This window comes from Mobula hypostoma, chromosome 16 (assembly GCF_963921235.1).
Source record: "Mobula hypostoma chromosome 16, sMobHyp1.1, whole genome shotgun sequence".
NCBI lineage: Eukaryota > Metazoa > Chordata > Chondrichthyes > Myliobatiformes > Myliobatidae > Mobula > Mobula hypostoma.
In genome coordinates, this window is record NC_086112.1 from 64,744,543 (window position 1) to 64,756,822 (window position 12,280).

A 12,280-nucleotide genomic window follows, 5' to 3' on the forward strand; every position below is an offset into this window, starting at 1 on the left:
AAAATCTACCCACCTCTTGTGGTTCAAGCAATGTTCCCTCCAATTTCTTTTTACACCTATGCTCACAGCAGGAAATTTTTACACAGCCTGAAAACTGCGCAGTAATTTAAAATTTTTATATAATATGCGTACTATGAATATTTAGAATAAAAATTGAAAATCACATACTTCTGATTTTATTTGTTAATTGAAGGGTATAAGGAAATACCGTGCAACAAAGAAAATCTTTCACATTTTGTAATTTTTTTTCCTCATTTGTCTTTATTCCAGCTGTGTGGCAACAAAGACTACATGCACAGAAGCATTAGAGCAAACAGTGGGTTTGAGACATAGGTGGCACTGCTCATCTCTCAGGAGACCTACTCTCTCCCTAGCCACATTTTCTCTTTGGAAAAGTTTGCAGCTATTGGAAGTAGTATTATTGTTTCATTTGCAAGTTTGTAGTATCTTAGTACTGATATAAATAGATCTTTTCTGTAGGATACAATGCAACCTCTTACATTACAATAACGGTTTTAATAGGGCCAAATCCTTATACTAATTAATGATTGATCTTCCTGCAAGGCTAACATACTGTACTGAAAACCAGTCACTTACAGATTTGATAACAAGGCAGAGCTACTGCACCATTGTAATGAAACACTTTCATTACAATCCATCACCCACCCAACAGCCAACTTACTGTGAGGACCACTGCTGAGCATCCAGAGTTTTTGTACATTTACCCACACCTGCCTGCATGAGGAATAGTATAATCATTGGAATTAATTTATTTTACATGACTAAAGTCTTTACTCACTGCCTTTAAGCTAATTATACACACTTTGATAATAAATGTACTTTGAACTTCTAACAGTTAGTCCTACAGGGTTTGTAGGAAGACAAATAGGATTAAAATTAAAGATAGACAACTGCAATTTTCTTCAACTCGGATACAAAATATAAAGAAACAGTTGGATCCCACTGGGATGCAATTAAGAAGAATGGTGGGAACAAATCCCATTTCACTAAGAAATGAAGCCAGGTTCCCCAAGTGTATAAAAAGTGGAAGTGGAGATAGTCTGGCTGCCCCTGGTACAGCACTTGATCTCATAACTTCCTGGGAAAAAAACATGAATGACTAGTGATAATCCCCAATACCCATTCTCTTCATTCCTCACTCGCTCAACCCCACTTCCCCATCTCAAAGCAACCCATTTCTTTCTCGTTTCTTGCTTACAAAAACTCAAAACAAAACCTCTATCCCATCTCTCTGCCTCTTTCCAACAAAATCTCCACTTTGATCTTTCTCTTCCTCTCTCCCCCACAAAACAATTAAACCCACCTCTGTATTCCTCCCTCAAAACTAATAAAACTGTCCCTCCATTCCCACCACCGTCTCCAGCATATCTCATGATCTTTTATCCAAGAAACAGAAATGAAAGTAATCCAGAGAAGAACAATGCGGCCATATCACTGATTATTTTACTACTGTGGTAGTGATAAGATGCGAGACGGGGGTGGGGCCAGAGTGTGTGGGAAACCGATGGGGATGGAGAGGGACTATGGGGCTGAGGAAGGCCTAGGGAATTGAACCGTAGGGGCTGTGGACAGGAATCACGGGGGGTGGGGGTACTGGGGTGGAACTTTAGTGACAGGGACTGGAGCTTGGGGAGAGAACCGCCGGCTTGGGAGGCCTGGGGCGGGGCCTGGAAAGGGGTCCGTGGATGGGGGGCGAAGGGACTGTGGAGGGAACAGTCGGGGTGGGAGGGTTGTTAGGAACACCCGGGCTCCTTGCCCACACTCTGGGATCAGGAGGCACTGGTGACATTTGGGAAGGGAGCCTGCTATCCCAACCGACACGGCGCAGCCACTTACCCGCTGCGAGTCCATGACACTGCCGATCAGCCGCCACTCTCGGCGAACCAGCTGACGGCCGCGCCTCCCCTCAGTGGGGCGACCACCAACACGCATGCGCAGTGCCTGCGGTCCCGCGCAGGACGTTGATCGTGAACGGGCCGGGTGACGTCATAGACAATCAGGCCAGCGGCGCGCGCATTGTGAAGAGCTCTTCCGGAGCATTTGTCGCATGAAGCCGAAGGTTTTGACGTCAAAGCTCTTGAATGCAGAATTTGCTGCAAACATTAGCGGTAATTCATATTCATTGCTTCATGATACCATTTTGACCGTGGATTTTGAAGCCATTAGTGAAAGATTCCGAAGATGTTGTCCCAAAATATTAGCTATAATTTTCCTCATCGTATGCATTTGATAATTCCACTGCAAAGTAAGTGTTGCTCTGGAATGGCATGGATGCGGTAGTGCAATGTTTTGGTTATTTTTCCCATGTCGTTAAAATTCATTTGTGGCCTAGTCCTCTGAAGTATATTAGCCAGTTCAAAGGTTCATTTTGTTGTCAAAGTATGCATGTACAATACAACTCTGATATTCGTTTTGGGATGTGTGTTCACATCCCAAAGCCTAATTCAAGGTCTACGACCACGGTTATAGTAGAGAGTCACACAAAACACAAGAAAATTGGAGCAGGATTAGATCATCTTACCCCTGAAGCCTATCCGCCATAAATGAAGCCATGATCTACTCCTTGGCTCAACTCTTCCTCTGTGTCAAATCCTCTTAGTCCTCCATCCCTCAGCTATTCAAAAATCCATATCCACCGCCAGTTTAAATTATTATAGTGAACCAGCCTCTACAACTGTGGGAAAAGGAATTCCACAGGTTCACCACTGGATCATCTGGGCCCAAGATGTGAGTGATGATTTAGGTTTACTTTCACCTTCAAAATTGTGGTTGAAAGTAGAGTTGACTATTGGAGGAACAACACCTTATATTCTGTCTGGGTAGCCTCCAACCTGATGGCATGAACATTGACTTCTCTAACTTCCACTGGGCCCCACCTCCCCCTCGTATCCCATCTGTTACTTATTTTTATGCACACGTTCTTTCTCTCATTCTCCTTTTTCTCCCTCTGTCCCTCTGAATATACCTCTTGCCCATCCTCTGGGTCCCCCCCCCCTTGTCTTTCTTCCCGGACCTCCTGTCCCATGATCCTCTCGTATCCCCTTTTGCCTATCACCTGTCCAGCTCTCGGCTCTATCCCTCCCCCTCCTGTCTTCTCCTATCATTTTGGATCTCCCCCTCCCCCTCCAACTTTCAAATCCCTTACTCACTCTTCCTTCAGTTAGTCCTGACGAAGGGTCTCGGCCTGAAACGTCGACTGTACCTCTTCCTAGAGATGCTGCCTGGCCTGCTGCGTTCACCAGCAACTTTGATGTGTGTTGGTTGACTATTGGAACATGGTTGAGACTGTTGGGCTTTGAATAGATTTGAAGCAGCATGGGATAGCAGGATACAGTGAGGAGAATTCAGAGCCATATTCTGGGAAGGGTGAAAGGTGGAATCAAGAGCTGTATTGGGACTGAAGACAATATTATAGTTTTGTGAGAGAGGAATTTGAAAAAAAATAGCTTCAGAGGGAAATGTGGTGGGTGAATGGATGGTGGCTCGTGCTTAGATGCATTTCAATTAACTGTAGCTCTCTCAACCTGGAAAATTAAGATCATATTTTATCATGAATGACCAACTATGGAGAGCCGATGTTATTGTTGACAAATTTCCTATTAAATTTTCCAACATGAGTGTTGTCTGGGGAATATTGTCAACCAGGTGTCATTGGGTTTGCAAAGGTCCCCCTCATTGGGAAGGACCTGTTGAAATTAATAATTGGTGTAATTTGGCCTGGAAATAGTCAGAAATGTGATATATTCTGGATTAGATTGTCATTCACATAGCACTAAGAAATGCAGAACTATACAATCGAATCCTTGGAGGTCCAATGTCTATGCATATACGAGTCTAGGCTAGAGATAACTCCCCAGGTCAGGGAATCCCCAGGGCAGAAGCTTATGTGAGTCCAGAGTTTGAGGCCAATCTGTGATCAGCCAGTTGGTACTGAAGGTTGAAGACTTAAGTCAGTTGAGACCTGATGGTCAAGGCCCCTGGGTTAGGGGTTCTAGAGATCAGAAGTCTGAAGTCTGTGAGTTTGTGCATCTGGGCTAGGACTAGAGGTTGTAGACCTGAAGATGAACTGTCCGGGGGCTGAAAACCTGTCTGTGTGTGTGAGAGGCTGTGTGGGTAGGTGGGAAGTGGAAAAGGGGCTTGATGTGCTGCTGTTCTTTCATTGTTGTAATTACTTGTGTTGTTCTCTTGAACATTGTAGGTATGCTATTTTGGCTCTGGAATGTGTGGTAACACTTGTTGGCTGCCCCCGGCACATCCTTGGTAACACACAAGTCGCATCTCACTGTATGTTTTAGACGATGAGACCATAACATCAAAAAAACATAGGAACAGAGTTAGGCCATTTGGTCCATCATATCTGCTCAGCCATTCCATCATGGCTGATTTATTAACCCTCTCAACCTGATTCTCCCCGTAACCTTTGGTGTCCTTTCTAATCAAGAACCTGTCAACCTCTGCTTTAACTATACCCAATGACTTGGCCTCCACAGCCATTGGTGGCAGTGAATTCCAGATTCATCACCCTCTGGCTATGAAACCCTTTTTCATTTCTGTTCTAAAAGGACATCCCTCTATTCTGAGGCTGTGCCCCCTGTTCCTAGACTCTCCCACTATATAAAACATCCTCTTCACATCCATTCTATCTAGGGTTTTCAATATTCAATAGCTTTCAATGAAATCCCCCTCGTTCTCCTAAACTCCAGCAAGTATAGGCAAGAGCTGTCAAATACTCCTCATATGTTAATCCTTTCACTCCCAAATCATTCTTGTGAATATTCTCTGGACCCTCTCCAATTCCAGCACATCTTTTCTTAGATAAGGGGGCCAAAACTGCTCACAATGCACCAAGTGCAGTCTAAAGAATGCCTTATGAAGTCTCAGCATTACATCCTGGTCTTTATGTAATGGACATTATTGAAATTAATACTAATATTGTATTTGCCATCCTTACCAGTGACTCAATCTGCAAGTTAATCTTTAGGGAATCCTACACAAGGACTCCCAAGTCCCTTTGCATCTCTGATTTTTGAATTTTCTTCCTGTTTAGAAAATAGTCTACACCTTTATTCCTTCTATCAAAGTGCACGACCTTACACTTCTTTACACTGTGTTCCGTCTGCCACTTCTTTGCCCATTCTCCTAATCTGTCTAAATCAGGGATTCCCAACCTTGGGTCCACGGACTCCTCAGTTAATGGTTAGGCACCATGGCATAAAAAGTTGGGAACCCCTGGTCTAAGTCATTTTGCAGATTCCCTGCTTCGTTAACACTTCCTGCCACTCCACCCATCTTTGTATCGTATGTAAATGTGGCCACAAAGCCACCAATTCCGTCTTCCAAATCACTGACATATAATGTGAAATCAATCTTAATCTGCTACTGGCTACAAAATAGATGATCTGAGGGAGTTGACTTCCCACTTGCTCCATTTTACAGGTTAACAATGGCAGCTAGTCCTTGAGGGTTTTGAAAGGAACTTGTGGGGTGCAAAGTGTAAGGCAGCCATGGAAGAAGCATGTAAGCAGACCAGATTGTTGATAGTCTATCAATGGTATACCGGATCTTCCTGTGGAAAAGTCACTCTGGTTCACTAACTTCTAGCGGAGAGCGTCATGAAAGATTTATTTCAAGATGACACTGAAAATGATCATTAACCCCTACTTTCATATGGACTTAGTATGAGAATATATCTACGTTGCGTCAGAATTTGCCAGGTTAGCATCAAATTTGATTGATGATTGAACTTCATTGTTTAATTTAAAAAGATACATTGGATTACAGTGTGCTTTTAATTAATGGCCAAAATTATATAATTGGAATATAGTTCCTGCATTTGGTCCTATTTCAGTAACAGATCATTGCACATTTTATTTGAGTTTACGAAACCTCAAAGAAGTAGGAAGTTAAATAAAATAATAATTAATTCAATATGTTTGAAGCTGATTTTAGTTTTACCTCATAGTTAAGGAATGAACAGCTGTTGAGGGGTTCAACTCCTTGGGAGAATTGGAGAAGCAAAACCAGTAGATACTGGACAACGGAGCAAAAAAAAGCAAACTGCTGGAAGGGTCAGACAAGATCCATGGGGGGAAAAGGACCTGATGTTGCTTCTCAGCCTGAAACACCAACAATCTGGTCTGCTTGTGTGCTTCTTCCACGGCTGCCCTTACATTTAGCGTTTTTGCCTCCTTTGCCCTTTTGCATCCACAAATGCTGCTTAACCTATTGATTCTTCCAGCAGTTTTATTGCGTATTTGCTTATTCTTCTCATTATTAATGTTTCCCCAGAAACTCCCTGCAAATGTATTTTTGGAAGCATACAATGATAGCACAACTTGTACTTGCATAGAGCTTTTAATCTAAAAGACAAAATCAGCATCATGCAAGGAAGAGTATTAAACAAAACGTATCGTTCCTGAATTTCTTGCATTTTCAACTTTATTTAAAATTGATTCAAAGAACGAATAATAGAATCAATGCTACTCTCTTTTTGTTTTTAGTTTTAAGACTAACCATCTAAAATGAGGCATAGCTTCAAGAAAAATGGCAACTTTGGGAGAGGAACTACAACCATACCTTTTCACATTTGTTTGCGTATCACAATAGAATTGGACGAAAAAGAAATTAAATATAGAAACACATCCTGGAACTTAACCAAACAAATCTTCACATCTAGTCACCCTAGAAATTATTCAAGTGGCTGATAGCATTCTTCTCTAAGTTCAAGAATGAGCAAGAGGCCGGAGCTAGAGTAGGGCAACACTATAGAGGCAAAAGTCCTGGAGCAGTTGAAAAGAAGAGCGACATTTTTAATAAGATCCTGGGAAAGGAAACATGCACAGAGGTTGAACAGGATTTGTATATGTTAAAACTTAGGAAGAAACAGTTTCGACAATCTCAAAATTATAGGAAGTAGAATGAGGGTAGCAGCTCAGCAGTGCTTTGGAAATGTCGAGTATAAAGATAACAGATATGGATGATGGTTTCAGCAGCAGCTGAGGCTTGAGAGCGGTAGCCTGAATGATGTGTGTAAATGTTGTCTAAAGCCATTCTCAGAGTAAATGTGACATTGCGGGCTGTGAATAGTATGGTTCTTTTTCGGACAGTTGACAAAAGGAAGGAGGATAATACTGAGTAGAAAATGGGAGTTGCCACAGAGGCATCTCTGGAATATTTGAAGAAATATAACTAAGCTATGTGATTTAGTCCTACAGTTTCCTCTTGCACTGTTCGTGTATTGTGGCTACTAATGCATCATTACAAGCCTCAAGAAAATCTAGGCAATTAATTTTGCAGTTCGATATTTCCTGACATCCATTTTCTCAGTGATAGGATTCTTCATTAAACTGAAGTTTCTGTCCGTATCATCATTCGTCTTCGTAGTTGCTGAACTAAAGACTTTTTCTCCATTCTGTACCTGTAGGTATGGCAGTTAGAATTATTTACAAGAGAGACATAAGAGACTCAAGATTACTGAATCTGGCACTTTAAACAATCTGCAGGAGGAGCTCAGCGGGTCAGGCAACATCTGTGGGTGAAGTGAGGGTGAGTTCAAGTAAGAAACTTCAATGTTTCTGATCAAAACCCTTCATTAGAATTGTTTATAGGTAGATACACCAATGTCATAGGCCTTACTAAGTAAATACCATTGTGTTCATTGTGGGCTGTATCAAGGGTGATGATAAATCAGCATACAGGAGGCAGACTGAAAATTTGGCTGAGTGGTGTAATAACAACAACTTCTCAGTCATGTCATTAAGACCAAGGAACTGATCAGCAGAGGGAAACCAAAGATCCACAAGCCAGTAATCATCAGAGGATCAGAAGTAAAGAGGGTCAATAATTTTAAACTCCTGGTGTCACTATCTCAGAAGACTTGTCCTGCACCCATCATATAAATATAATTGTGAAGGAAGCACGACAGTGCCTCTACTTCCCCAGGAGTCTGCAGAGATTCGACATGTCATCAAAAACCATGGCAAATTTCTATAGATGTGAGGTGGAAAGTATGCTGACTGGCTGCATTATGGACTGGTACGGGAACACCAACGCCTTTGAGTGGAAAAACCTACAAAAAGTAGTGGATTTTGCTCAGTATATGATGGGTAAAACTCTCCCAACTATTGAGCACATCTACATGAAACATTGCCGTAGAAAAGCAGCAGCCATTATCAAAAATCCTCACCACCTGGTCTATGCTCTTTTCTTGCTGTTGCTGTAGGGGAGAAGGTATAAGAGCCTCAAGATTCACACCACTAGGTTCAAGAACAGTTATTACTCCTCAATCATCAGGCTCGTGAATGAAAGGGGATAACTTCATTCATTTAAGGACTCTTTTATCTTGTTATTTCATGCTTGGTATTTATTGCTAGTTACAGGTTGCACAGGTTGTTGTCCATTGATTCTGTTTACAGTTACTGTTCTATAGATTTGCTAAGTATGCCTGCAGAAAAAGAATCCCAGGGTTGTATGTGGTGTCATGTATATACTCTGATAATTTTTACTTTGAACTTTGAGATCATAGAAACATAGAAAATCTACAGTATAATACAGGCTCTTTGGCCCACAAAGCTGTGCTGAACATGTCCTTACCTTAGAAATTATCTAGGGTTACCGATAGCCCTCTATTTTTCTGAGCTCCTTGCACCTGTCCAGGAGTCTCTTAAAAGACCCTATCGTATCCACCTCCGCCACCGTCACTGGCAGCCCATTCCACACACTCAGCACTCTCTGCGTAAAAAAAAGCGTACCCCTGAAATCTCCACCGTACCTACTTCCAAGCACCTTAAAACTGTGCCCTCTTGTGTTAGCCTTTTCAGCCCTGGGAAAAAGCTTCTGACTATCCACATGATCAAAGCCTCTCATCATCTTATACACCTCTATCAGGTCACCTCTTATCTTCTATCACTTCAAGGAAAAAGGCTGAGTTCACTCAACCTATTCTCATAAAGCATGTTCCCCAATCCAGGCAACATCCTTGTAAATCTCCTCTGCACCCTTCCTACGGTTTACACTTCCTTCCTGTAGTGAGGCGACCAGAACTGCGCACAGTACTGCAAGTGGGGTCTGACCAGGGTCCTATATAGCTGTAACATTACCTCTTGGCTCCTAAACTCAATCCCACAATTGATGAAGGCCAATACACCGTATGCTTTCTTAACCACAGAGTCAACCTGCACAGTAGCTTTGTGTGTCCTAAGGACTCGGACCCCAAGTTCTCTCTGATCCTCCACACTGCCAAGAGTATTACTATTAATACTATATTCTGTCATCATAATTGACCTACCAAAATGAACCACCTCACACTTATCTGGGTAGGTTTTGTTTATATATGATGTTCAAGGGTGTTTCTGAGTAAACCTCCAACAAAGCTGCAAACAAAGCAATCTTGCAGGTGTTTGTGTGCTTGAGATTCATGTAGCTATTTTATTTTACTTTAAATACAAGTTAATCGCCTTTTAAAATGATTATTGTTAACAGCAAATATCAGGGGATTTGTTGATTTGGAATAATGTTAAGTTTATACCTGTTTAATTTTTCGTTTTAACAAGTATCAGTCAAGATATGAGAGAAGTTTTCTATTGTTGGAATAACCACAGTGCATGACAGAATGAGGCTATGGTAATTTGAACAACTAGATACCATCTAACATCCATCTGAAAGGGAAGAGAAAGCTCGGATGTGTTTCCTGACTTGTGGAAATTTCTGATGCCCAATGACCCAGATGTAGAATGGACCTTACAGTAAGGAAGGGCAGCAGTTGGTTATTTGCGATGAGTGTCATCTTGTTAAGCAAGATTAATTCTCCATGGAGATTGGAAAACCATTGAATATATTAGATCACATTGTTCCTTAACGCCCTATTAACTTGCATGGAATAAACACCAGATATTGCTTCCATTTGACATGAGCTGGTGGAAAAACACAACTAATTATGTCACCAGACCTAAATCTATATATTTAGATGGGAGCAGTTGAACTTAGGCTCTTTTTACAACTCAGAAGCTCATCTTAAAATTAGAATCCAGGTAGTACACCCAGGGCTAAAAATCTTTGAAATAAACAACAATTCTCGGAGAAGCATAAGAAATCCAGACGCCATGGAGTGGCCTAGACACCATAAGGTAACCCAGACACAATGGAGTATTGCTGATGGCATGGAGTAACCCAGTCACCATAGAGAACCCAGAAGCCATGAAGTAATGCAGGTGCCATGGCGTAGTCAAATCACCATGCAGAACTCAGATGCCATAGAGAAATGCAGATACCATGGAGTCATCCAGTCACCATGGAGAACTCAGACACCATGGAGTAACCTAAATGCCGTGGAATTGCCATATTGCTGTTGCATAGAGTAACCAATTTACCATGGAGTAATCAGTTAGCATGAGAAACCTAGACACTATAGAGAAATTAATGCAGTCTCCCTGGAGAAACACAACCATCCTGGAAAAATGAAGGGTTCCAAGACAAACACAATTGCCTTGTATGAAGAATCTTTCTACATTTGTGTGCGACAGTATTCCTGAGTCTCCACCCGGGACTTGCGTGACTAGTGAAAACCGAAAGGAAGCTACTGGCGCAGTGAAGGAAGTCCTGAACACAGCCATTGGACAGGCAGGTGGAGGAGCTTCATTGCTGCCCTAAACGGCAGTGGCATAACAGGCAGTAAGAACGTAAGTGATTCAGGAGGAAGTCAAACTTTTTAGATTAACTACTTCGAATTCGATGTGTGGCGGGAGACGAGGGTGTGACTGCGAATGAGGAATCCAGGCAGTGGTGCTGGAGGATCCTCAGCCCTTGAGTTTGCCCAATAAGTTGGAGATTGTTGCTCCTTGTGAGGATCAGATTTGGGACTGTAGGAAGGATGAGCAACTGAACCGTGGCACTACGCAATGTTCTGCTACCGCCGATTTCTCTGGGTAACCCAAACAGATGCACCTCCTGTGCTCCTTGATGCGGGTTTCCACCGCACGTCCCGTCTGGCCAATGTACACTGTTCTGCGTTCACAGTGGTAGCAGAACATTCCATTCGCAATCACCATAAAATTGACTTTGATGGCACAAAACTACTGTGAGGGAAGCCTTTGAAATAAAACTAGAGGAAACGAATTTTAACAAAGAAGAAAGTCTCACTATAAGTAAGAACTGGAATTTGATTGTAAGCAAGCTAGGACAGTGGAAACCTGATTGGATGAGAACTAACCAATCAAGAGGTACGGATGATAGGGGTATAAATACCTCTGGATTAGACATGCCCAGGCCTCATTGCTGATGAAGATGGCAGAGTTTGTTATCAAAACGTTCATTGAAATTGATATTTGTACCCGGCTGGAAGCCCAAGAAGAATTTATTCACCTTCCAGTAACTTTCCCACAACTGATGTTAGGCTCATCAGCCTACAATTTCCAGTTTATTGTTAGAGTCTATCTTAAACAGCAGAACAATATTGGCTGTCTTCCAATCCTCTGGTACCTCTCCTGTGGCTAAAGATGATTTAAATATATCTGCAAGGGCTCTGGCAATTTCTGCACTTTCTTCCTGCAGGTTTGAGGGAACACCTTGTCAGGCCCTGCGGATTTATCCACCCTAATTTGTCTCAAAATAGCGAACTCCTCCTTCTCTGCAATCTGTACAGCGTCTATGAAGTTGATGCCGTTTTGCGTTACCTCTATAGACTCTAAGTCTTGTCTCCTGAGTAAATATAGATGCAAAAAGTACATTTAAGAGCTCTCCCATCCCTTTTGGCTCCATGCATGGATTACCTTTCTGATCTTCCAGAGGACCAGTTTTGTCCCTTGCAATCCTTTTGTTCTTAACATATTTGTAGAATCCCTTAGGATCCTCTTCACCTTGTCTGCTAAGGCCAACCCATGCCTTCTTTTAGCCCTCCTGATTTGCTTCTTATGTGTTCCCTTGCATTCCACATACTCCATAAGCACCTCATTTGTTCCTCATTGTCTATACCTTCAATACAGCTCATTTCTTTTCTTAACCAGGGCCTCAATATCTCTTGAAAACCAAGTTTCCCTCCAGCTCTTATCTCTACCTTTTATTCTGACGGGCACATATAAGCTTTGTACTCTCAAAATTTCACTTTTGAAGACCTCCCACTTACCAAGTACAGCTTTGCCAGAGTGTAGAGAGACTGGTAGCAAGGACAGGCTGATGATAGGGCAAAATTGCAGTGAAGGGTATGAGTTGCAATGTATAAGGGGGATAAAATCGAAAAGGGTGATGAATACAGGACTGAAGCTGT

General features: G+C 42.1%; 2 protein-coding genes and 1 long non-coding RNA gene across 11 annotated transcripts in view; 1 reads left to right on the forward strand and 2 right to left on the reverse strand.

Annotated features, from left to right (window-relative positions):
* The window catches only part of LOC134357449 (FSD1-like protein), a 77,096-nt gene extending 75,110 nt beyond the window's left edge, over window positions 1-1,986 (reverse strand). For all 5 annotated transcript variants that reach the window (XM_063069042.1, XM_063069041.1, XM_063069038.1 and 2 more), the window contains exon 1: window positions 1,858-1,986. In XM_063069042.1, coding sequence (XP_062925112.1) covers window positions 1,858-1,953 — 96 coding nt within the window. In that variant the 5' untranslated portion in view covers window positions 1,954-1,986. The remainder of the gene's footprint in view (window positions 1-1,857) is intronic.
* Window positions 1,987-1,997: 11 nt separating this feature from the next.
* Window positions 1,998-12,280, forward strand: part of LOC134357452 (uncharacterized) — a 35,449-nt gene continuing 25,166 nt past the window's right edge. The window contains exons 1-2 of the long non-coding RNA XR_010020629.1: window positions 1,998-2,129; window positions 7,445-7,566. This is a non-coding gene — a long non-coding RNA (uncharacterized LOC134357452). The remainder of the gene's footprint in view (window positions 2,130-7,444; window positions 7,567-12,280) is intronic.
* The window catches only part of rassf6 (Ras association domain family member 6), a 63,662-nt gene continuing 57,737 nt past the window's right edge, over window positions 6,356-12,280 (reverse strand). For 4 of the 5 annotated variants that reach the window (XM_063069045.1, XM_063069044.1, XM_063069046.1 and 1 more), the window contains one exon: window positions 6,356-7,438. In XM_063069045.1, the coding sequence (XP_062925115.1) occupies window positions 7,363-7,438 (76 nt within the window). In that variant the 3' untranslated portion in view covers window positions 6,356-7,362. The remainder of the gene's footprint in view (window positions 7,439-12,280) is intronic. The other variant, XM_063069043.1, reaches the window with a different exon arrangement.